Below are 25,792 nucleotides of genomic sequence, written 5' to 3'. Positions count from 1 at the left end.
GCCTTTTCCTCTATCTTACCAGTATGGGTATTTGGGCCAGCCAGGAAAAGGAGAGTTGCTGAGGTGAACAACTGGCTCAGGGTGCAGTGTCAGAAGGAATGCTTCAGGTTCCTTGACCACAGCACCCGGTTTCTTGCCAATGGACTTCTGTCAAGGGACAGGTTGCACCTCACGAGATGGAGGAAAAGGTCCTTCGGAAATACTCTAGTCTACTCTGGTAGACTTTAAACTGAGATGGGGGAGGGGTGGCTCAGGATCCCCAGAAACTTGGACAAGTGAGGGGAGAGGATCAGGGTACTAGGACCAGGGTGTTAGAGGTACTGCAGGGGCTGGCATGACCCCTACAAAGAGGGGACCAGAATAAGAGAAGGTAGGAGGAAGGAGGAGGCTGGGCATCCCAAAGAAAGGAAGCTGTGGAAAGGAGATGAGGTACATGCTCACCAAAACTAGGGGCATGGGTAATAAGCATGAAGAGCTTGAAGCTCTCCTGGGAATAGGAGGGTATGACCTGATGGGGATCATGGAAACTTGGTGGGATGAAAGGCAAGACTGGAATGTAAACAGAGGGGTATCACCTGTTTAGAAAGGTGTCATGCCTGAAGCCCCGACAGAGATAGCACCTCATGAGGAGGTCTTGCGTTTAGGACCCTGTATCCAAAAGTCAACCTCCAACCTAGCTTGGGAGTGGCTGAGCAGATAGCTGCACCTCCCACTGACTCCCTGCCCATTGAGCAAACACCTGAGCCCACATCAAAGCAAGAGAGCCCCGAGAGAAAATACACTACGAGTTCTACTCAAAAGGAGTCAGAGCAGGCTGTCCCTCCTCCTACTGATGCTGAACTTCCTGAACATGACACGGGAGATGCAGGGGCCGTAATAGACTTTTCTCTAGCAACCAATCATAGAATTCTGAGAAGATACAAGCAAAGGCAGATCTTGTTACACCAGAGGGAAGAAAGGTGTGACCAGGAGGGCTAGTCCCAGTGGGCTCGGGGAGAGACACCATTAGAGGATTAACATCTGCATTCCAAAGACTTCAACAGAAGAGCTTATCTGTAGAGTTGTAAATCTTGTAGACATGTAGCAATAAAGGACTTTAGTTTTATTGCTCATGAACGTGTGGGTTGTTTACATGTTGAGCAGCACCTCGACAAAAGGACAGGAAGGGAAAGAGGTGCAGGGATGTAGCTTTATATGTCAGGGAAGCAATGAGATAGAATGTGGTGCAGATGGGGATCTGGTAGAGGCAGTCTAGGTGAGACTGAGGGGTTTTGACAAAGAGAGGGACCTGACAGTGGGGGTATATTATTGCCCTCCAGGTCAACTTGAGACCCTGGACGATATCCTGACAGATCAGACTCAAAGGATATCTCGGGGGAGGAACACAGTAATTGTGGGGGATTTCAGTCTCCTGGATTGTAGTTGGGAGACTCACTCAGTGGTGACAGCCAGGTCACATCACTTCCTAGATGCTATACAGGGAGCATTTTTCGCACAGAGGGTCAGGGAGGTGATGTGGGGGGACATCCTTGACTTGGTCTTGATCAACAGGGTGGAGCTGATAGATGAAGTGCAGATTAGGGGAGCTCTGGATGCGAGTGATCACTCCATGCTTTGCTTTGAGATCAGGGGAATAGGAACATGCAGCAGATTGAGTAATAGAAGCTGGGACTTCAAGAGGGTCAACTTTGAAGGCCAGACTGAGGAAAGTCTCCTGAGATAGCCCCTGCAGTACCTGCGATAGGTTACTGGAAGGCAAGGGAGTTGAGGAGGGGTGGATGGCACTCAAGAGAGGTTTTGGAGGCGCAAGCCTTGATGATATCTCTAATTAGTAAGGTGGGGAGGTAAAGGAGAGTACCACCATGGATATGAATGGAAGTGGTTAGAGGGATTAGACGAAAGAGGGACCTCTCTAGGAAATGGGCACTGGGGCAAGTAGACAAAAAGGTATAGCAGGAGGAGGAGGCCCATTGCAGAAGGATTCTTCACAAGACTAAGGCTGATTACAAGCTGAGACTTGCAAAGAATATCAAGAACAACAAAAAGGGCTTCTATCAACATGTAGATAACAAGTGCAAGGGTAGACAGGCAGTGGGACCACTTAACAAGGAGTAAAGGGATTTGGTGACTGATGTGAGGGAACAGGCACAGATACTAAATGGCTATTTTGCCTCTCTTTTCTCCCCAAAGAAGAATGGGGAAGATCCGCATGGGGGGATCAGATGAGGCCGGGGACTTAGGGGCACAGATCAGAGTCACCCCCCTAGACATCGAGGAGCTCCTCAGGGCACTGGATGTCAAAAAGGTGTCGGGCCGTGATGGGTTACACCCAAGAGTACCTTGGGAGTTGGTGGGGTTCTCTCACGCTCACTGGCCTCCAGTTTTGAGACTTTGTGGAGAATGGGTTCCAGAGGACTGAAGGGTGGTGTCCATGGTCACAATTTTCAGAAAGGGTAAGATAGGGGGCATGGGGAATTACAGTCCAGTTAGCCTCACATCCATTGTAGGAAAGACAATGGAAAGGCTCATAATAGTGAAAGATCTAGTAACCCTAGATAGGCAAGGGAGGCTGGCGGACATGCAACATGGCTTCTGCAGAAACAGGTCCTGCCAGACAAACCTTGTGAAATTCTATGACAAGGTTTCATGGTGGCTAGATGGAGGGGATGCAGTGGATGTAGTTCACCTGGATTTCAGCAAGGCCTTTGACAAAGTGCCCCATGATATCCTGGTGGAGAAACTGAGGAGTTTTGGCATGCACCAAAGCACTGTCTGGTGGATTAGGGCATGGTTGACTGACCGAAGACAGAGGGTAACCATTAGTGGGGAATCGTCAGGATGGCGGCCAGTGACAATCAGGGTCCTCTAGGGCTCTGTACTGGGGCTGATCTTCTTCAATCTTTTCATCAACGACATGGAAGAAGGGGCGAACAGTCTTCTGATCAAATTCGCAGATGATACTAAAACGGGGGCAGTGGCCACAACTCTGGAGCAGGTACTCCAGATCCAGAAGGATCTGGACAGACTATGGAAGTGGGCAGGAGACAACAGGATGGCGTTGAATTGGGATAAGTGCAAGGTCTTGCACTTGGGGCATAGTTATCAGTGTCATAAGTACAGGTTAGGGGATAAGAGAGCAGCACTTGTGAAAGGGATTTCAGTGTACTGGTTGACCAAACATGAGTCAACAGTGTGACATGGAGGTCAAGAGGCAAATGTCACCCTTAGTTGTATAGACAGAAGTGTGGCTTCTAGATTGAGAGACTCTGGTGCACCTGCAACTCGAGTATTGTGTTCAGTTTTGGACTCCACATTAGGGTCAGTGAAGTGTAGTGCCACAAGGATGGTGGCTGAATTGCAGGGAAAGCCATATGAAGTGAGACTGAGGGAACTGGGTCTTTTCTGCCTGGAGAAGAGGAGATTCTGAGAGAATCTGTTGGCAACATATAGGTATATTAGGGGATATCACACCGAGGTGGGTAGAGACCTGTTCTCCCCTGCCAAGGATGGCAGGACGCCCTCCAATGGAGCCAAGCTCAAGGAACCAAGGTTCAATTTGGATGCCAGGAAGTACTTCCTAACAGTTAGGGCCTCAAGGGTGTGGAATGTGCTTCCATGGGAGGTGGTTAAGGCCCTGTCAGTGAGGGTGTTCAAGGATAGTCTGGACATGCACATGGTAGGCATGTTGTGAGCAGCACTGGTTAGAGCCAGGGGTCAGACTAGATGGCCTGGGATGCCCCTTCTGACTCACCCTGTTTCTATGATTGCCAAAATCTTTGTGGCTATTGGAAAAAATGCTTTCTCCACTCTTAATCCATCAAAGCCTCTTTTCTACCTAAGGCCTACTGATGACATAATTGTCCTCTAGTGAAGCTCCACTGGGCCTAACAACATCTACCCCACCATTAATCTAAACTTAGATATTTTTATGCAACTACACAATGGACAAGCACAATTTTATATTGGGAACTCACTGACTGTTAAACGTGCATGCTTTCACCCAGAGTATACCATTACAATATATAAGACATAAAGATGTATTTTTTAACTTTTTGTACCAAAGTTGTGGCGGGGGGCGGGGGGGAGCTTGCAATTTGATTCACTCACAAGTCAGAATGAGCTTCAAAGTGGATCCAAATAACCCCACTGAACTTGACTTTTGCTGAATCGCACATGCCTACTTCCTTGTCCTACCATATCACCAAAGGATACAGCCATATACATGCTTAGCCATGCTTAGCCAGAATAAGTCTTGCAAGTCCCAGCTGACTGAAACATGCTGGGAGTTGTAAGGCTTTTTCCAGAATATACAATTTTTTTAACGTTTTAAGTGCAGATGGATGGTCTGTACATAGAATCACTTCATCCCTTTCAGTTATATGTATGCTGGAGTGGCTAAAACTGCCTATATCACTGTTAAGATTCACTATCCATAAAAGTAACCAAAATATCCCTTTGTAATTTGCTAATTTTAGTTGCCCACTATTTATTCCAAAAGTGGTATTTAAAAACATTCAGAGTTGGTATCTTACTCTATATATCTTAATATGAATTCTCAATAAGAATGTATATTGAAACTTTCTGAAATCCACTTGCAATTGATAGAAATGAATAAATATTGATAATTTGGTATTATGGAGTTGACAGATCTGCCAGTTCCTGATCTCTATCCAGGAAATGCCATGCAAGCTGAAAAAAATGAACTGCCTCTCCTTGACTGGCCACCATGCACAAGGCTGTCTACTTTTGCTCCCACCCTACCAGACCTCATGCCTTCTTCTGCTACTGCTATCAGTCCGGCTGGTTTGGTCAGAACTCCATGTTCAAGTCCTTGCTGTCATCATTTTATTTATTTTTGTCTCAAAGAGAATATAAAGAGGCTTGCTGCCAATTACATATAATAGGGGGAATCCTTTGAATCTTATGAAATTTCACAGTCTACACCAATGCTCATGTAACTTTTATTAATTTCCACATGCTTTCATTGGGATCTTCAGCTACTAATGCATGAATGCCTTGAGAAAGTTTGCAGCAGAGCAGCTGTCTAGTTAGACGTGGGCGTTGTGAGGCCAGCTGTTTGAAGCTCTGGCAAATGGTCAAAGCCAGGTTGATGGCCAATTTTCATCCAACCACTAAGAACTGGTGATCAAGATGGAAGCCACCGGCTATTCTTTATAAGGATGTAGAGAATTCCTTCAGAAAAAAAAATACATATCATATCCAAACTATTCTTCTTACCTCCAAACTTCACCTTTACATCCCTTTCAACAAAAAACATCCAAGTGTTATAGATGCAGTATAACTTTACTGGGCTATAGTACCACCTGTGAATTAGTTTTAGTGAAGATTAATGGAAGATAAACTGAAATGACTTCTGGAGGCTGCCTTGTCCAGATAGTTTTGCATGTCACTTCGGGGAAAGGAAATCCTAGCTCTGGTTCCCTCACTATCTTCACACAAATGAAATATAAGTACAGTAAAACTTTGGATTGCAAGTAACTTGGTCTGTGAGTGTTTTGTAAGATGAGCAAAACGTTTTTCTAAATTTTAAGTTGATAAACGAGAGATGTCTTGCATGGGCTTTGCCTGCCGAGCATCATGTCACAACTGAGCACCGATTCTTCTCTCTCTCACTGTGGGTGTGAGTACAGCATTGTCGCCCCCCCTCCCCGAGCACACCCGTCTCCCCACCCCCCGAGCGCTCCCTCTTCAAATTTTTGTGATTAAAAAAAAAGAAAGTTACAGAACAGATTAACCTTATGATTAACCTTATTTACATTGAACCTTATGGATATACAAGTGTTTTGGATTACAAGCATGTTTCCAGAACAAATTATGCTTGCAAGCCAAGGTTTTACTGTATAAGCATGTCTTTCATGGCCCATTCTGCCTGTAAGCATACATACTTAAATACAGCATGATCTTTCAGCAAATTTCAGGCAAGCATGCTAAAATATGCCACGGATCTTTTTCACCCCTGGGGTTATTTCTGAGAATTTTGTATCAAGCAGAGATTTTCCTTTCTCAGACAAATCCTTAATTTAGGAAACATTTTTGGCTCTTACCTTCCAACTATTTTATGCCTGTCAGCTATAGCAAATGAGGGTTAACTGCATCTGAAACAGAATCTGAGGAGAGGGTCAGGATGCTGGTCTATTTGTTGAATGTTTCTATATCAGCTGTGCATTTTACAGAAATTAGTTGCTCAACTTTCCTGGTTTTATTTGCTTGTTTAGTAAACAGGGTTGGCTCTTATTTTAGGCATTTGAATGGACACCTCCACAAACACCGATGAGATGATTATTCTCGATTTGTTTCTCCCATTACAATAAAGTCCCAGCATTGCCCATTACCTTTTCAAGAAAGTCTGGTGAATGGAGATGGGTAGTGTTTCAAATAAGATGCGTTTTTAGGGAGCATCAACATTTTTACTACTATCATATCTGAAGGAGTGTCAAGTAGAAGAAGGAGCAGAGTTGCTCTTTGTTGCTCCAGGAGGCAGGGATAAAACCAATTGCTTTTACCCTCATAAGGCCAAACTTAAAGAAAAATGTCTTAACAGTGAGGGTTCTTCAGTAGTGTAACAGGCTTCCATAGAGGTATTAGCCTCTGATTTGCTGGGAGGATTTAAACAGAAGTGAGATGGCCATCTGTCAAGGAAGATGTTGCTGCACCCTGCATTGCAGAGCCTGCATTAAGTTGGGAGTAGACTAGTTGATCTGTAATGTCCATTCCAGCTCTCGTATGATTCTTCCCATCTGGGACAAATTCAGATTTTATCATGAAAGTTTTACCTTTGTTATGTTCCATACTATTTCATTTATCTCATCAGAATATAAGAAAGCTACTGATGAATCATCACACCAAAATCAGAAGAGAAAAGCCTGACACTGAAAATTCAGACATAATCCAACAACCCAAGTATTGGAGTACTTTATACAATTGGCTTGTCTGATTTATTGCAGTACAAAATAAATGCCAGTGTGTGCTTATTTTTCCAAAATCATCCATAGATGTTTCTTTTGAGCAGAAGCATCCACTAGAGAAATGTTGGTAGCATCTCTAGCTGTAAGTATTTTCAGCTATGCTTAAGGTAGGGAGAATTTCTTCACCAGCTTCAAACTCTCAGCAGGGCATCTAGTACTGGGGAGAGGTGGCAGCAGAGGCATTTCAGTTGTGTGTATATGTGCTACATTCAAAGACATTCAGAGGAATGTTCTTAGATATATTTAGTTCAAAGTAGCATCAAACAGTATAGTTTAAGAACTTTTGTTATGGTTCCTTTTTATACTGCAAAAAAAGAAGTAAATTATGCATAAGTTAAATGACAGCTTCAAGAAGCAAGATACTCATAGTATATTTGACTAGCAACCAGCTTAAACTCATTTCTCTGGGTGGAAATGTGAAAAACCCTCCTGATAAATGTTAGTCTTTGTTAGGAGACAAAATCATTGTCTTAGATGCAAAATCATTTTGCTTCTCCCAAAATTCCTTGGCTGTTCAATGTGAACAGAAGGGTTCAAATCCTCCTTAAGATTTTGCATTGGGAAAAATGGGAAGAATTGGAAACAAACTGTTCATAAAGTACTATTTATCAATAAAACACATTGAACATGAAGATGACTCATTAACAAGTATGAAAGGTGGAAAAAGACATCACCATCCCACTCTGCATTTTTGCTGCAATTACTTTCTGAATAATTTTGCTCATCCATATATATTTTCTGCTTTGTGCCAGGCAGCAGCAAGAGGGCATATACCAAATGAGGTTTTTGCAATAAATGGAAGATTAATTTTATGATCTAGATGATATGAGTCAAAGGTGAAAAGTAGTACTCCATTAGCAAGCTTTGGGAGTCCACCAGGTGTTGAGCAACTGTTGATGATGAATTAATGAGTGCAAATCACTGGTTCTTGCATCTTTTACATAATGAAGCATACAAGGTGATGTCCTCACTCATAAAACAGTACAAAGCAAAAGGAATGAATGTGTGATGCTTCTGCTAATGATGGAAAACAGTCTTCCCCAACCTTGTGTCCTCTTGATGTTTTAAACTATAACTCCCACCATCCCTGACCATGGACATGCTGACTGGAACTGATGGGAGTTGAACCTCAAAACCCACTCTGAACCAGTGGAAGCAGTGGAACTCTTGAACTGCTTTAAGTTACTTGAGGAACAAATGAGTGAGAAACCCACTGTGAAAGAAGAACATGACAAACTGAGTAACTCTGAAAAAGAGACAAAAGGACAATCAAGTAAGGGAAAAAATACCAAAGTTTGCAACAACAAAAGGAGAAGAGTGATCATTGTGGGGTATTCCTGTTGTGAGAGATGGAAAAATATGTATGTCATAATGACACAGAGAATTGCCATGTATGCTGTCTCCCTGGTGCAAAGATTAATAATAAAACCTGTAAGGTCATACATTTCATACAACCCACTGATAAATACCCCTTCCTTCTCATCCACGTGGGAACTAATGACACTGTCTGGAGAAGCTGGCAAAATAACCTCAGACTTTGAAGATCTAGGGAGGAAAATCAAAAACACTGGGGCCCAGATAGCACTATGTAGAAGAGGAATTGATGAGGAAAGAAAAATCCTTCAAGTGAATGACTGGCTATGGTGGTGGTGCTGTCAAGACAGATTTGGATTCTTGCAAAAAAACCTCACAAAGAACGGAAAGCATGTGTTTTGCCACTACATGAAAAGATTGATCAAAAGGGCTTTAAACTGACTCATATGGGGGAGGAAGACATGCAGCATGGCATACCATCTCTGACAAAGACTTTGATATTTCTCCTCCTCCTCCTCCTCTTCCTCCTCCTCTCTCTCTTTCTTCCCCCATTCTCTCTGCTCATTTAATTTTATTTCTAAAATAAAACTACAAAAAACGTCATTTAAAACTAAAACATAAAAAGTTAAACATACAGTCAAAGTAATGCTTACAATACAGTGCCCTATAGCACCAGGACATGTTACATGTTACAAATCAAAGATTTTAAAAAATATTTAAACACTTTAGGATATTTACCCCTTCCAAAACTGTAATGATTATTACAAAGGCTTGAACACTTCCCCCCTTTTTAAAAACATACTCAGAAGACACTCCCCAAATATCATTAATCTTATATTTCTTTATATTTCTTTATATGTAAGCCATCCCGAGATGCCATGCATAAGGGACGGCATAAAAAAGTTTTAAATAAATAAATAATAAAAATGCCCCTTTCTCACTTTAATCTCAGATGTTAATTTGAGTTGAATAGCTATATTCTAAACTTCACTATCCCCTTCATGGATCACTGCCTTGTCATGGCAAAGGGGCTTGCGTAGCTCAATGAAACTATGAGGTATGCTGTGCAGAGCCACCGAAGACAGACAGGTCATAGCAGAGAGCTCTGACAAAACGTGATCCACTGGAGAAGGAAATGGCAACCCATTCCAGTATCCTCACCATGAAAACCACATGAACGGTACCAAAAGGCAAAAAGATATGACACCGGAAGATGAGCCCCTCAGGTGAGGTGTCCAATGTGCTACTGGGGAAGAGCAGAAGGCTATTACTAGTAGTGCCAGAAAGAATGAAGCGACTGGGTCAAAGCCGAAAGGACACTCAGTAGCAGATGTATCTGGTGGTGAAAGGAGAGTCCGATGCTGTAAAGATCTATACTCCATAGGAACCTGGAATGTAAGATCTATGATTCAAGGTAACCTGGACGTGGTCAAACAAGAGATGACAAGACTGAACATTGACATCTTAGGAATCAGTGAATTAAAATGGAGAGGAATGGGCAAATTTAATTCGGATGACCATCAGGCATGCTATTACGGGCAAGAATCTCTCCAAAGAAAGAGACTTCTTGGAGTAGTGAATGGAGTAGACTGCATAGTCAAAAAAAGAGTGGGAAAAGCAGTACTGGGATACAATCTCCAAAATTGTATGGAGATCTCAGAATGATCTCAGTTTGAATCCAAGGAAAACCATTCAACATCACAGTAGCCCAAGTCTATGCCGAAACCACTGATATGGAAGAGGCTGGAGTTGACATGTTCTATGAAGGCCTACAATTCCTTCTAGAAATAACACCAAAAAAATGATGTCCTTATCATCAAGGGGGATTGGTATGCTAAAGTAGGAAGCCAAAAGATAACCGGAATAACAGGGAAGTTTGGCCTTGAAGTACAAAATGAAGCAGGGCACAGGCTGGTTGAATTTTGTCAAGAGAATACGATGGTCATAGCAAAAACTCTTTTCCAGCAACCCAAGAGATGACTCTATGCATGGACATCACCAGTCAGCAAAAAAATCAGATTCACTATGTGCTTTGCAGCCAAAAATGGATTAGCTCTATACAGTCAGAAAAACAAGACCAGGAGCTGACTGTGGCTCAGATCAGGAGCTTCTTGTTGCAAAATTCACGCTTAAACTGAAGAAAGTACGGAAAAGCACTAGGCCACTCAGGTATGACCTAAATCATATTCCTGGTGAATATAGAGTAGAGGTGACAAATAGATTTAAGGAATTAGACCTGATAGACAGAGAGCCTGAAGAACTATGGACAGAGGTTTGTAACACTGTACAAAGGTAGCAGCTAAAACCATCCCAAAGCAAAATGGCTGTCTGAGGAAGCTTTACAAATAGCTGAGGAAAGAAGGGAAGTGAAAGGCAAGGGAGAAAGGGTAAGATACACCCAATTGAATGCAGAATTCCAGAGAACAGCTAGAAGAGATAAGAATGCCATCTTAAATGAACCGTGCAAAGAAATAGAAGAAAACAATAGAATAGGGAGGACCAGAGATCTCTTCAAGAAAATTGGAGATATGAAGGGAGCATTTCATGCAAAGGTGGGCATGATAAAGGACCAAAATGGAAGGGACCTAACAGAGGCATAAGAGATTAACAAGAGGTGGCAAGATTACACAGAAGAACTATAGAAGAAAGAGCTTAACATCCCTGATAACCATGATGGCGTGGTAACTGACCTCGAGCCAGACATCCTGGAATGTGAAGTCAAATGGGCCTTAGGAAGCCTGAGCAACAACAAAGCTAATGGAGGGAACAGTATACCAGCTGAGCTATTCAAAATCTTAAAAGATGATGCAGTAAAAGTGCTACACTCAATATGTCCGCAAATTTGGAAACGCAACAGTGGCCACAGGATTGGAAAAGTTCAGTCTACATTCCAATTTCAAAGAAGGGCAATGCCAAAGAATGTTCAAACTACCGCACCATAGCACTCATTTCACATGCTAGCATAGTTATGCTCAAAATCATATAAGCTAGGTTCCAGCAGTATTTGGACAGAGAACTACCAGAAGTACAGGCAGGATTTCAAAGAGGCAGAGGAACTAGAGATCAAATTGCCAACATATGCTGGAACATGGAGAAAGCTAGGGAGTTCCAGAAAAACATCTACTTCTGCTTCATTCACTATGCTAAAGCCCTTGATTGTGTGGATCACAACAAATTGTGGCAAGTTCTTAAAGAGATGGGAGTACCAGACCATCTTATTTGTCTCTTGAGAAACCAATATGTGGGTCAAGAAGCAACAGTGAGAACTGGGCACGGAACCACTGATTGGTTCAAAATTGAGAAAGGAGTTCGGCAAGGCTGTATACTGTCGCCCTGCCTATTTAACTTATATGCAGAGCACATCATGAGAAAGGTAGGGCTAGATGAATCACAAGCTGGAATTAAGATTGCTGGGAGAAATATCAACAACCTCAGATACGCAGATGATACCACTGTAATAGCAGAAAGTGAAGAGGAACTAAAGAGTCTCTTGATGTGGGTGAAGAAGGAGAGTGCAAAAGTTGGCTTGAAACTCAACATTAAGAAAACTAAGATCATGGCATCCGGTCCTCTCACTTCCTGGCAAATAGATGGGCAAGAAATGGAGGTAGTGACAGATTTTATATTCCTGGGCTCCAAGATCACAGCAGACAGGGACTGCAGCCAAGAAATTAAAAGACGCTTGCTCCTCGGGAGGAACGCTATGGCAAATCTAGACAGCATACTAAAAAGCAGAGAGATCACCCTGCCAACAAAAGTGCGTATAGTCAAGGCTGTGGTTTTCCCATTTGCAATGTATGGCTGTGAAAGTTGGACCATAAGGAAGGCTGAGCACCAAAGAATTGAGGCCTTTGAATTGTGGTGCTGGAAGAGACTCCTGAGAGTTCCTTGGACCACAAGGCAATCAAACCAGTCAGTCCTAGAGGAGATCAACCCTGACTGCTCAGGCCAGATCCTGAAAATGAAACTCAAGTACTTTGGGTTGATAGCCTTGACTATACGCACTTTTGTTGGCAGGATGATGTCTCTGCTTTTTAATATGCTATCTAGATTTCCTTCCCAGGAGCAAGCGTCTTTTAATTTCTTGGCTGCAGTCCCCATCTGTGGTGATCTTGGAGCCCAGGAAAATAAAATCTGTCACTACCTCAATCAATCTTATGGGAGATCAACTCTGACTGCTCTTTAGGAGGCCAGATACTGAAGATCAAACTCAAATACTTTGGCCACCTAATGAGAAGGAAGAACTCCCTGGAGATGAGCCTAAATGCTGGGAACAATTGACAGCAAAAGTAGAAGAGGATGGCAAAGAATGAGGTAGCTAGATGGAGTCACTGAAGCAGTCGGTGTGAGCTTAAGTGGACTCCGCAGAATCTTAATTCCGCCTTGTGATTCATCTAGCCCAGCCTTTCACATGATGTGCTCAACCTCTCTTCCTCCACTCAGCTGCTTCTTTGAGTTAGGGAATGTCCACCAATTGCTCCAATCAAAGTCTCCTCTTCCAATGAACTAATAATTTGTATCGCTTCCAATGTCATCTCCTTTGCTTCATGGATCCTCTCTTTCTGACGCTGTTTTCCAACCATTGTTTTCAATTTTTGTTCATTCTCGTTTCCACTGATTTTCTTCTATTAAGCCTACTAATATAGCATATTTAAGCCTTGGATCAGAGAATCAATTCTATTATACTCCCCTTTGTTTTAAAAAAAACCAAAACCCTCTCCTATGTACTGCATAGGCCCATCTATAACTAATATCAGTCTGTAGCTTGGTTATAAAGATCTTGATACACTTGAATAGGGACTTACTTAAATTTCATCTTTGTCCCTTCTTGTCTCTCAATTTTCTCATAAGCAAGTCTCTTACAATAATTAGCAAACTTGACCAATTCAGCTCTGGGGAACATTCTAGATCCACACTTAGGACCTGCACTGTGTATTCTTTCTATATCTTCATTGTCCCATCTTTCCTCTGGTAAGACTTTTTAAAGCCATTCAAACACTTCATATCTCTCTTCTGCATGTGCTAGGTCAACAACCTGCATTCTCGAATGTTGGATGTATGGGTCCAGTCCTGCAGTGAAATCACCTTTTTCCCCCGATTCTGTTACTCATTGGAATTGATGGTGTATCTCCACTTTGTTAGCATTGGTAAGCATTTCTATCTGTTTATTTTTAACAGAGCTGTGACGTGATCTTCCAAAATCTCTAACATTTTTTTTAAAATTTAGCTTTCATCTTTGTTACAATAAGATTTGCCATCTCCTGTGTTATCTCATGTTTATCTTGTTGCCTTCTGCCTTCAATCTTTTCAATCTTAGTTTCAAGACTTTCAAATGATGGTTGATCTTTTCAGCCTCCTCTCTTAGCTCTTTAATGCTTGTCTCAAACATTTTCTGAGGACTTTCATCTCCTATTCCATCTCTGCCATCCCCTGGAATCCTGATGCTTGGTCCTCCAATTCTGAAGATGAAATTCTAGTTAGAGACAGATCTGATGGTTTTCTGGACTCTCTCCTGTATGACATTCACTTATTTGACCAGCAGAGGGAACTCTTTAAGCATATTCTTTTCCAATCAATTTATGACTGCTTTCTTATCTTTAACTCCAGCTGAAGCCTAAACAATAAATTATTTCCTTTCCCCCCAACATCCTCCTTTATTGTCTATAGAATCTCCACAACACTTTAGTTGTAAAATATTCCTTTTTACACTCTTGTCTTTAGTATTCTGTTCAATTAGCCAAAGCCATTGTAGGAATTTAAAGCTTTTTAGCCTTTAAAGCAAACTTTCAAATACTAAGAATATCACTGATCATCAGCTATTATTCATTTTAATTTTTATATATAATCATATACGTGCCCAGATTAGTTTACATAGGAATACAAATACAATAGCATTAAAGTACTAAATACAAAACAAAAATGAAAGTGAAAACTGTGTATCACACCATTAAAAAACAGAAACAAAAAATGAACCTCTCTCAACTGTGTGTCCCTCCACCCCATCCTGCCCATATATACACAATCTAGAAAGAAACTTCTGGTTTTGAGGAAGCCTTCACTAGTCCTCCACCACAGAAGGAACAGGACCAGCCTAAATATGTATATACCATGATGTATGGAATGTTTTTCAGAATTATAAAGTAGGAATGATGTAGAATTTCAGCATGAAAAATGAATGAATCCAAGTGGAGATTAATAATATTTTTGACAGATGGAGACCACAGAACATGGAATTGGAAGGGTCTTCATTTCTGAAACTGCTTTATCCACCAGCCAATGCACTAAGAAGTCCTTCCAAAAAAGGATCCAATATTGGTATTGGCCCATAAGTGCCTGTTGGTATACAGTAAGAATAGGGAAGAATGATATTGTAGCCTCTGGATTGCTCCTATGTTGCTCTGAACATTAGGGAGGGGCTGGGGCACAGGAGAGATCAGATTTACATACCAATGTCTATTTAACTAGTTCTGCATATTGAATTGAATTGAATTCATTTGAATTGAACTACATTTATTCTCAAAATGCTGTCTTCAAAAATTTCAGTGATTTTCTTTTTAATGGAAATGCATGCATGCATACATAATGCATACTTACACATGCGCGCGTGCACACACACACACGGAACAGACAAAATGTTCATGTAAACATAAGAAAAATGTCTCATACATTGGGATGAACCAGTTTTAAACCCAGAGAGAAAGAGAGAGAGAGAGAGAGAGAAACTGAAACTGAAACTGACTGAAGAAAGAAAAGCCACTTGTGCTCAAAGTGCAGCTAATTCTGAACTGAATGAGGCCTGACTCTTTGATGAAAACAAAGCTTAGCCTTTCCTTATGGTGAAGCCCATTCTGAAACAGAAGTGATTCCAGAGGTGCCTGAACTAAACAATGAAATATAATTTTCTCTCATTGTTATCTCATTTCATTTCATCCTTAAGTTAGTTAAGGTGTGGACAAGCAAGATAAGTCAGCAGTCAGATTCTTGGCTTAGAAAGTTATAGTGTTTCAAAATCATAAGTTTCACAGTCCAATCTCTTGCAGTAGCAAGGACTGATTTTAGAAAACTACTTCATAAATAGGTCCTGAAGTGTCTTGCAGCCAAGAAAAAACAATGATTTTTCTGAATCATCAAGTGCTTGGGTGGGAGAACAAGCAGAGATCATACCTGTTTCTTCATGGAGCATATATCCCTTCCTTTGGCATTTTCTCTTTCTCTGTTAGTCTCTGGCTTTACCAGGCCTAATCTTTTTTACTAGAGACCAAGTAGATGCAGCAGATGTCTCTACCTCTAAGTGGCCCCTTCTACCTACCATCATATGGTCTTGATAAGAAATCACCCTAAAAATGGACAGAAAGCAAAATAAAGTTGCAGTAGATCTGGAAACAGTTGGTGAACAAGAAGGCTAGGAGCAGAAAATCTCTCACTACATCTCTCACACACTTGACTTGATGGGTGCCAAATCTCTTTTCAGAGCTGAATTCAGTTCCAGAGAAGTTCTTGTGGCACACATTCTAGTGGTAGATGGGCCAAAAGCAAAAGGAGTGGGGACAAAAGTCATAAAAATGCCAGCATATTTTAGTTTAAAGTTCTTAGTAACCTCACTTTTGGAAATAGGTTTCAGCCTATTAAAATGGGAGGAAACTGTGCAAAAGCCAGGAGATAATCCAAAGAATGGTGACCAAGAACAAAGGAGTGGAGCCATCTAGAAAATTCTTGGAGACTAAATTGGGAACCTAGGTGTGCAAGGTTTGGCCTGCAGGTTTGAGTTTCAACACCCCTGTTCTATTTAATTTACCCTTTCAGTATTCAAGTTCCTACCTCCTCCCATCTTTGCACTCCTTTCAACCAACATCCTTATCTGACTGTGTATGATGGCATTTTTTTAAAGTTTCTGAGCAGCTGAAACAGTCTGTTTTAGCTGTTTAAATTGTTTTATGTTTTGATTTGTAAAGATTTAACATGTTTAAATAACTTACATTTTTATTTGTGGTTTGTAATTTTTATTAACTGCCCATTGGGTGGTATAGAACACAAATAAGTACATATTCAGTGACACCATATGATCCAGTGGTTGGGAAAATACAGGTCAAATACAGCTAGACATTCCACAGCTAATAGTTTTAGCAGTGACAAACAAAGCAGCCTGCACTTACCATGGGACCTGTTGCCAGTTTCCACCATTGTGTTTATCTCCTCTGGGGGACTGCCTTGGAGTCAGCAATGAGGGGAACAACAAACCACCCCTGCTCCATTGCCTCCATTATCACATATGCTCTCAGGACATGTTTAGTGAGCTTATTCAGCATTTGGGTTACAGCTGAATGCCCATGCACAACTCCTCTTGCTTCAGAGGGCTGTCTTTTGTGTCTCACACTCCACTGGGCATTTCCCTTTTTTGTCTGCTGGTTAAGACACCATCACTCCTGCCATTCAAGGCTCCTACAGGCTCCCTACAGGCTCTCCCAGCCAGTTAGGACAGAGCCTCTTCCTCTAGGTATTTCCCATTCATCTCTTCCCCAGTCAGGCAGTTTCTCCTTGGCACTGGCCTCTACCCCCTTCTCCGGGGTCTTGAACCACAAGCATTCCTGCCTGTACCCTCTTGGGAAGGCATCTGAATACCCCAGCATCCATCACCACTCATCCCTTGCTTGCTCACCTCTGACCTCCTTCCTCCATTCCTCTCACCTGCCTTCCTCTGCTCTTTTCTCCCCCACCCCCACAACTCTTGTTGCTCTTTATTTCCCTTACTCAAACTCGCTGCCCCACCTTCAACAAGCTGTTCCTCATTTCCCTGCTCATCCCAATCACCATGCCATTCTTCAGCTTGTACCTTCCCCACATATCAGTCTGTCCAGGGTTAGAGCTCAGGTGAGTCTTCACTAGCAGCCTTGCCACATTCTTTCCTCCCTGAACAGCCCCAATTTTGTAAGTAATCCAGTCAAATTCTCTGAGAACAGCATTGGAAATGAACTTGACTGGTTTGTAGACCCTTCCTCAAAGGAAAAGCAACCTTCATAAGTCTTGAAAACCTTCTCTGGTTTGACTTAAAATCTGAGACTCAGAAGAATTCCCAGTTTCCTGCCATTCAACCCCATTATTCCTCAAGAGTCACTCAAATTCACTGAAATCTCCCAAACCCTTTCTGAATTAATTCTGAACCCTAGTGGCTAGTTTGAACAGGCAGCTCACCAGCATTTAAAAAAAAGTTGGACTTCAGTCAGCCTAAAGAGTAACCAAATTCCAGTTGATCCACAACTCACCATCACTTCTGTTTGGTTTGTACTGGGTTCATCTCATCCCTGCCAATTCCCTATTTCCAAAGGAAACTTGCCTCTTTTAAAGCAAGTTGTAGGGAGGTCTAGATGGTGGCAATGAAACCCTCATCCTGAAAGGTTGGACAATCCTTAACATGCCCAGGGTATCCATTACTTCTGAGATACCTGAAAATTGAAGTTCCCAATGCCTCCTAGTTGGGTGGAATGGGCCTGGAGGCAATGGAAGAGACAGTTCACATGCATCCTCGTGACATTGTGCACCCGTGAGCACCCTCATGACTTAAGGATGAGCTCTACAAGACCTCTGATATTGACCAGCCCCCTCTCTGCAGGCACTTCCTTTTGTCGCACCATTTGCTCCACAGAACTGTGAGCAGATTTTGAAATAACTGCTGTCATATGGTCAAGGGGGAAAGGAACATCAACCCCCTCACTCCATTGCCTCCATCATTGCATGTACTCTCAGGGCATGTTTAATGGCTTTATTCAGCATTTGGATTACAGCTGAATGGCCTCATACCACTCCTATCGCTTTAGAGTGCTGTCTTCCATGCCCCACCCTTCACTAAGTGCTACTTTCTTTTGTCCCTTTTGGCTCTGGCCTCTTGGCAGAGCAGCAGAGCAGCAGAGGCAGAGGCTAGGAGAGAGAGCTGAGTGGCCAGGGGACTGGCGAAGGCAAAGTAGGAGCTGGGCAGGGGAGCAGAGGGCCAGGAGCAGCAGAGAGGAAGGGGATGGGGCCAGAGAGGCTACAGGGGCCAGGAGAAAGCAGAGGGGTGGGGCCACCAGCCTGATAGGCTTATGAGGCAACATCCCTTGTCTGCATCCCTTAGCTGTGGCCCGGGTTGTCTGGAGACTCCCTTCCCTGAGACACAGAGGTTTGATTGTTTCTTTGTTTGTTTTGTTTGTGCTGTGCTGTGCTTTGTTTTGTTTTTCTTCCAATTTAAATTTAAGTTTATTTTATCCTTGTGTGTGTGTGCGAGTGGGTTTTTGTCTGGGAGAAATGGGCGAGTGAGGGGAACTGCAGGAGAAACAAGGCAGGGGACCAAGGTAATGTCTCAGAAAGGATACCAATGGCAGACCAGGAGATGGCTTTGGCAGAAGTCACGGGTGTTGCTGTCCACTGCGAGAGCTGTGACATGTTCACCCTTCTCCCCCAGGAGAGGCAGGCATACACTTGCCCTCGGTGCAAGATGGTGACCCTGCTAGAAGAGGAGGTGAGGTGCCTGAGGGCCGAGAGAGCTGGACAGAGGGTTGAGGGAGAGGCCACGGGAGGACCAGCACGGCCTCCTCCTTCTGGCACCAATCTGGAGCTGGGAAACAGGTTCTCTCCACTTGGGGAGGCTGAGGCTGATGAGGCCTCGAGGGACCAGCAGGACCCCCAGCCTGGGACGTCAGGCAGCAAGGGGGCCACTGCAGGAGAGGCGAAGGCCAGGGCACAGCCGCCCACCAGCACTGGGAAGGTACTGTGGTGGGTGATTGTTGTTGGGGACACCCTGCTGAGGGGCACTGAGGCGGCGGTGTGCCGCCCCAACCTGGAGACAAGGGAGGTTTGCTGCCTGCTGGGCACACGCATCTGACATGTGATGAACAGAGTGGAGCATCTGTTGTAACCCTCCTCATAATCGAACATGCAGCCAGGGCATGGCTCATCACGGGTAAAAAGCATGATCAGGGTGTCCTGTTCGCGTGAGAACAAGAACAAGTTGGCCTACGCAAGGATGAAAAAAAAAAAAATGTGCATGCTACACAAGGATGAAAACAAAGCAGGCTACGCTCAAGCATAACCGCAGACGTTACGCCCTTGTACCCTCGCTTGCTTTAGCATGATAAATGTGCAAATGGGGCTCAGTGGATTTCCCCTATTGTTCGCTGTTATTCAAGCACCTGCATAGCTGTAAAAGAGTATAAAAATGCTGCCTTCCTTCTGCTCGAGACCGCACTCCAATGAGTGTTTGGTCCCTGCAGGTAATAAACTTCTTCTCTCAAAAATTCCAACTGGTCCCTGGTCTCATCCGTAAAACCGCGGCATACAACATTTGGAGGCCCCAGTGAGATCCTGAGACTATCGGTCTTGCCTCCCCCCGACACCAGGGATGGGCCCATAGGCATCTTATGCTTTACCCCGGTTCGGTGGGACGTCTGACTAGCCAAGAGAGGAGTAATCGGTAAGTGCGCACGGCGGCTACCCGCCATCTGTTCTGAATATCTGCAGATCTGGTATTGGAAAGAAAAGCCTGCTGGACGCAGCATACGGGCCACTTTCCGGTCTGGGGCGAGATGTCGCTCCCGGCCTCAGTTCCTGTTTAGATTATGCGTTTGTTTAGATTGTCCGTTCTGTTGTCTGTCTTGTTGTCGTCTGTCTTGTTGATGTTTTGTCATCTGTTTTGTTGATCTGACACTTGAGTAATCTTTTTTACAGGACTTGAAAATGGGGCAGGGCCAGTCCGTCCCGACCACCCCTTTGCAATGTCTTCTGAATAACTTTTATGATTTCTTTAAGAGGGCTTCAGGATTCGGGGTCTCCGTCAAGCCAGGGACCCTCCAGACCCTTTGTGAATTAGAGTGGACCACTTTTGACGTGGGATGGCCCTCAGAGGGCTCTTTTGATTTGATCTTGATTAGGAACATTGAGGCTGTGATCCTCGGGAGTCCCAGACACCCAGATCAGATTCCATATATAGAGACGTGGCTAGACATCGCCAAGACGAGACCTAGTTACATTAAACGGTGTCAACGGAAACTCCCAGGATCCATGTGTCCCTCCCTCCTTACGGTTAAAAAGGGTGGAGAACCCCATGTCAGATCACCCCTCACCCCCTCATCCACAAAACCCCACATCCTCACGGATGATCAGTAGGGGCCAGAAGACCCTCTGGTTACATGGACTCAGCCACCTCCCTATGCACCGAATTCCCAGGCCTCTGGGAGCCCGCCCCACACTTCCCCCAGTCCGTCCCGAACTCAGAGTGGACTTCCGTATGGCCCCCGTCCACTTGTTCCTCCGAAGTTCTCTGGCCCCGGGGGCAAGGGCGACAAACGGGTGTTGCCAGCCTCCCCCGATCCTGGCCCTGAGCCCTCCACTCTGTTGCCCCTCCAGGAGCTTGCCCCCACACAGGGGACGGACCATCTGTTTATGGTTTATGTCCCTTTCTCCACAAGTGGTCTGTATAATTGGAAGCTACAAAATCCTCCTTTCTCTGAAAAACCACAAGGCTTGATTTCGTTACTAGAAACGGTTTTTCACACCCATCGCCCTACTTGGGATGACTGCCAGCAACTCTTGCAAGTTCTTTTTACTTCTGAGGAGCGCAATCGGATTCACCTTGAGGCTCAGAAGCAGGTTCTTGGCACAGGTGGCCAACCCACCACTGACCCAGTTATTCTGGAAACAAGCCTCCCAGCCCAACAACCCAACTGGGATCCAAATACGGTTGCTGGGGAAGGAGATCTAGCCCGGTACTGCCAACTTCTTCTATAGGGGCTCCACAGCGCAGCCCGGAAGCCCACCAATTTGTCTAAAGTAAGTGAGATAGTTCAGAGCCCCCGGGAATCCCCCGCCGCTTTCTTGGAACGCCTACTTGAGGCATATAGGCAATACACACCTATAGACCCTCCGGCGGCCGAGAACATGTGGGCAATTAACATAGCATTTGTTACACAGTCAGCCCCAGACATTAGGAAAAAGATTCAAAAGCTAGACGGGTTTGAAGGGAAGAATCTCAGTGAACTAGTCGAGATAGCTCAGAAGGTTTTTAATAATTGTGAGGACCCAGAAGTTGCAGGCACAAAGAAATTGACCCAAGTCGTCTTAGCGACCATGCAGGAAACTAGCGACAGGAGTCGAGGGGCTCCACGGAGGAATGGGGGTCGCCCCCGCCTAGAAAAAGATCAATGCGCCTACTGCAAGGAGATGGGCCACTGGAAAAGCGAGTGTCCCCGTAAGAAGAAAGTGAACCCAAAAGGAAAGAGTCTCCTCACTCTTGAGGAAGACTGAAGGGGCCAGGGCTCTGTCAATTTGGGCCCCCAAGAGCCCTTGGTAACCTTAACTGTGGGGGGCCACCCAACCACCTTCCTGGTAGATACCGGGGCAGCCCACTCGGTTCTCCGGGAAGGGATCGGCCGTCTTACTGAAAAAAAGACTCAGATCATAAGGGCAACGGGGCGACCCAGGGCGTACCCTTGGACTTCAGCCCGTGTGACTGATCTGGGAAAAGGGACTATAACTCATTCCTTCTTGGTAATCCCCGAATGTCCCTTTCCCCTCCTGGGACGAGACCTCTTAAGAAAATTGCAAGCCTCGGTGTCATTCCAAGAGGACAGCACCCACCTCAGCCTGGGCTCTCCGCAGCCTGCTGCCCTTCTGCTTACCCTACCCTTGCAAGACGAGTATCTCTTCTTCAAAAGTCAGGTGCCAGAAAGCCCCTCTGAGGCCTTAAAAGAACTCCAAAAAGAGATTCCAGGAGTATGGGCCGAAAACAACCCTCCTGGTCTGGCGACTCATCAGCCACCCGTCGTGGTACAGGTCAATAGTTCAGCCACCCCGTTTCAGAAACCCCAATACCCCATTCCAGCCAGGGCGAAGTTAGGAATACGTAAGCATATACAGAGACTGTTGGAAGCAGGAATTTTAGTACCCTGCAGGTCGCCATGGAACACCCCGCTGTTACCAGTCAAGAAGCCCAGCACTGAGGACTACTGGCCAGTTCAGAACTTACGTGAGGTGAACGCCCGGGTAGAGACTGTCCACCCTACAGTGCCTAACCCATACACCCTACTCAGCCAGCTGCCACCAGACCAGGAATGGTACTCAGTCTTGGACTTAAAAGATGCTTTCTTCTGTATACCTCTGGCCCCGGTGAACCAGCCTCTGTTCGCCTTTGAGTGGACGAATCCGGACCAGGGTTTCTCTGCCGCAGGGGTTCAAGAACTCCCCTACTCTCTTTGATGAAGCTCTGAGTAGGGACCTTTTTCCCTTCCGGGAGACCCATCCCGAAGTTACCCTTTTGCAATATGTGGATGACCTGCTCTTGGCGGCAGAGTCTGCGTCTGTGTGCCTACAGGCAACTCGGGACCTCCTGACCGCTCTGGGCTCCATGGGTTATCGGGTTTCGACAAAGAAGGCACAGATCTGTAGTCAGAGGGTGACCTATCTGGGATACGATCTAAGTGGGGGAAAACGGACACTGTCGGCCAGCCGAGTCCAAGCAATCCAGAATATTCCCACGCCTACGACTAAACAACAGGTCAGAGAGTTCTTGGGCACGGTAGGGTACTGCAGGCTTTGGATCCCCGGCTTTGCTGAGATAGCGAAACCCCTCTATACCAGCACGGGAGGGAAAGGTGACTCCCTCATGTGGACTGAGATTGAGCAATCAGCGTTTCAGGCTCTTAAAAAGGCTATTACCACGGCCCCTGCTCTAGCCCTACCCGACCTTAAGAAACCCTTCCAACTCTTTGTGGCCGAGGCTCGGGGTATAGCAAAAGGGGTTTTAACCCAGACTCTCGGCCCATGGAAACGGCCGGTTGCATATTTATCGAAATGACTAGACCCAGTGGCGACGGGGTGGCCCACTTGCATGAGATCTATTGCAGCGACGGCGGTTCTGGTAAAAGAGGCCAAGAAACTGACCCTGGGCCAGGACCTCCAAGTCACTGGGGCTCATGCCGTGGAAGCCCTCCTCCGCAGTCCACCGGATCGGTGGATCTCCAACGCCTGAGTGACTCAGTACTAGGTACTTTTATTGGACCCTCCGTGGGTCACCTTTTCCAAAATGGCAGTCCTTAATCCAGCAACCTTACTGCCAGACAATCAACATGAGAGTCCCATCCATGATTGCACCGAGGTCCTGGATACGGTAACCGGGACCCGACCGGACCTGACCAACGTCCCGCTAGAGCCGCCAGCCCTCAACCTGTTTACCGATGGGAGCAGTTTCATCAGCGATGGAATCCGGTATGCGGGAGGGGCAGTAGTCAATGGCTCGGAGGTAATATGGGCCCAGTCCCTGGGGCACGGTACGTCAGCCCAGAAGGCAGAACTTATTGCCCTAACGCAGGCCCTCCGGTGGGGGAAGGGGAAGGATCTTAATGTTTACACGGACAGCCGGTATGCTTTTGCCACGGCTCATGTTCATGGAGCACTATACCAGGAACGAGGGCTGCCAACCTCTGGAGGGAAGGACATTAAGAATGCAAACAAAATTATGTCCCTCCTGGAAGCCCTCTGGCTACCCGAACGAATAGCTATAATTTATTGCCCTGGGCATCAACGGGATGGCTCGGCAGTCTCGCAGGGAAATAACTTCGCTGATAGAACCGGAAAGGAGGCTGCCTTAAGACCAGTAGGGGCTCTCAAAATTCTCTCTGTTCAGATGCTGTCACGGGCTCTCCCGGACCGACCAACCTACTCGAAGGAAGATATCGAGCTGGGCAGGAGGTTGCAGTGCTCTGAAACTGAGGCGGGATGGCTGAAACATCCCGATGGAAGAATCTTTCTCCCCCAAGCACTTGGGCGGGATCTTCTTCTACAGACCCATCGAGCCACACACTTGGGAACGGCCCGACTCTGTCAGCTATTCAGACCCCATTTCTATCTGCCCGGACTATCGACTCTGGCCGATTCCATAACCTCCGGGTGCGCCTCCTGTGCGCAAGTTAATGCTGGCCCTAGCCGGCCCTCCACCGCCCCGAGCGTTCGCCATTGCGGATCCCAGCTGGGAGAGCACTGGGAAATTGACTTCACTGAGGTAAAACCTACCCGAGGTAGGTATCGCTATTTATTGGTCTTCATCGACACCCATTCCGGGTGGGTCGAAGTGTTCCCTACGAAGGGAGAGACAGCCTTGATTGTTGCCCGGACTCTCCTACATCAAATTGTACCTCGATTTGGCGTACCTCTAGCTCTGGGTTCAGATAATGGCCCTGTGTTCATCGCCCAAACTTCCAAATTGGTAGCCAAGTCTCTAGGAATTGATTGGAAACTGCATTGTGTGTATAGGCCACAGAGCTCAGGGCAGGTAGAGAGAATGAACAGAACCTTAAAGGAAACTTTAACAAAATACGCTCTTGAAGTTGCCGGTCACTGGACGGACCTCCTTCCGTTTGCCCTCCTACACACACGATGCTCCCCTTATAGGAAGGGTTTCACTCCCTTTGAAATTGTATTTGGGCAATTGCCTCCTCTGCTTCCCCGCCTGGCGGAGGAGACGCGCACCAAGTTGTCTAACCACAACCTGCTTGAGTCCTTGCAGGCCCTCGATTGCGTCCGGCACGATATTTGCCGACAGGTTCAGTCCAACATGGGTGGGACTACTGAGGCTCCGGACCCCGCGGCTGACCCTCCCCCACACGTAAACCCGGGAGATTGGGTCTGGCTTAAGAACTTTCACCCTGTCACTCTAGGTGCCCGGTGGCTAGGACCCTTCCAGGTGATCCTCTCCACTCCCCCGGCAGTAAGACTGGCTGAAAAACCCCACTGGTTCCACGTGACACAGATAAAGGCTGCCTCGCCGGTACTCTCGGAGCAATGGACGGTACACCAAACCGGAAACCCTCTGCGGGTCAAGTTAAAAAGGGTCTCCTCCCAGCAGTCCTCCTGATTCTTCTCGCCTGCCCAGTAGGCTGTCCCCTCCCGAACCCACACCAGCCACTCACCATGGAATGGACATTGCAGACTGACAGGCCTCCCCGCCAGTAGCAACCGTCCTGACTCACACCCACAATACTTCCCCGGACTTCCGCATAGATCTCTGCCAACTATTTCCGCCCGGGTGGACTAACCCGGGCCTCTTTTCGGTGGATACGGTTGATGGGGGCCGCTGGATCTGGGGATATGGATGCGGAACTGATACCTTGGAAAGGAGACTGTCGCAGGAGCAATATTATGGCTGTCCATCGGATGGAAGCCCCGCTTGCGGTGACGCACCCAACTTCTACTGCGCCCGATGGGGTTGCAAAACTTTTGCTACATGGTTGGAAGGCCAAGATAAGGATCCTTGGCTCACGGTGAAAAGGGTGCAAGCCGGCCAGGCGGGGACCGGCTGACGTAACCCCCTGAGCCTCAAGATCAAACAAGGCAGAGAAGATTCTTGGGTAAAAGGTAAAACCTGGGGGCTGCGCTTGAATCTGTATGGTCCTTATCCGGGCATACTTTTCACGGTTCAGAAACGGGTTATCTCATGACCCTGGGGCCCGGTGGGACCCAACCAGTCTCTCCCT

General features: G+C 45.7%; 1 protein-coding gene across 1 annotated transcript in view; it reads left to right on the top strand.

Annotated features, from left to right (window-relative positions):
• Positions 1-25,583, top strand: part of LOC123031858 — a 62,241-nt gene extending 36,658 nt beyond the window's left edge. The window contains 4 exon segments of the mRNA XM_044447266.1: positions 20,076-20,372; positions 20,493-22,477; positions 22,479-24,924; positions 25,320-25,583. Of these exon segments, the coding sequence (XP_044303201.1) occupies positions 20,076-20,372; positions 20,493-22,477; positions 22,479-24,924; positions 25,320-25,583 (4,992 nt within the window).
• The last annotated feature ends 209 nt before the right edge of the window (positions 25,584-25,792 follow it).

This window comes from Varanus komodoensis, unplaced genomic scaffold, assembly GCF_004798865.1.
Source record: "Varanus komodoensis strain SLA01 unplaced genomic scaffold, ASM479886v1 scaffold51, whole genome shotgun sequence".
In the NCBI taxonomy this organism is placed as follows: Eukaryota; Metazoa; Chordata; class Lepidosauria; order Squamata; family Varanidae; genus Varanus; species Varanus komodoensis.
The sequence above is the reverse complement of the archived record's forward strand: the minus strand, read 5'-3'. Positions and strand labels throughout refer to the sequence as shown.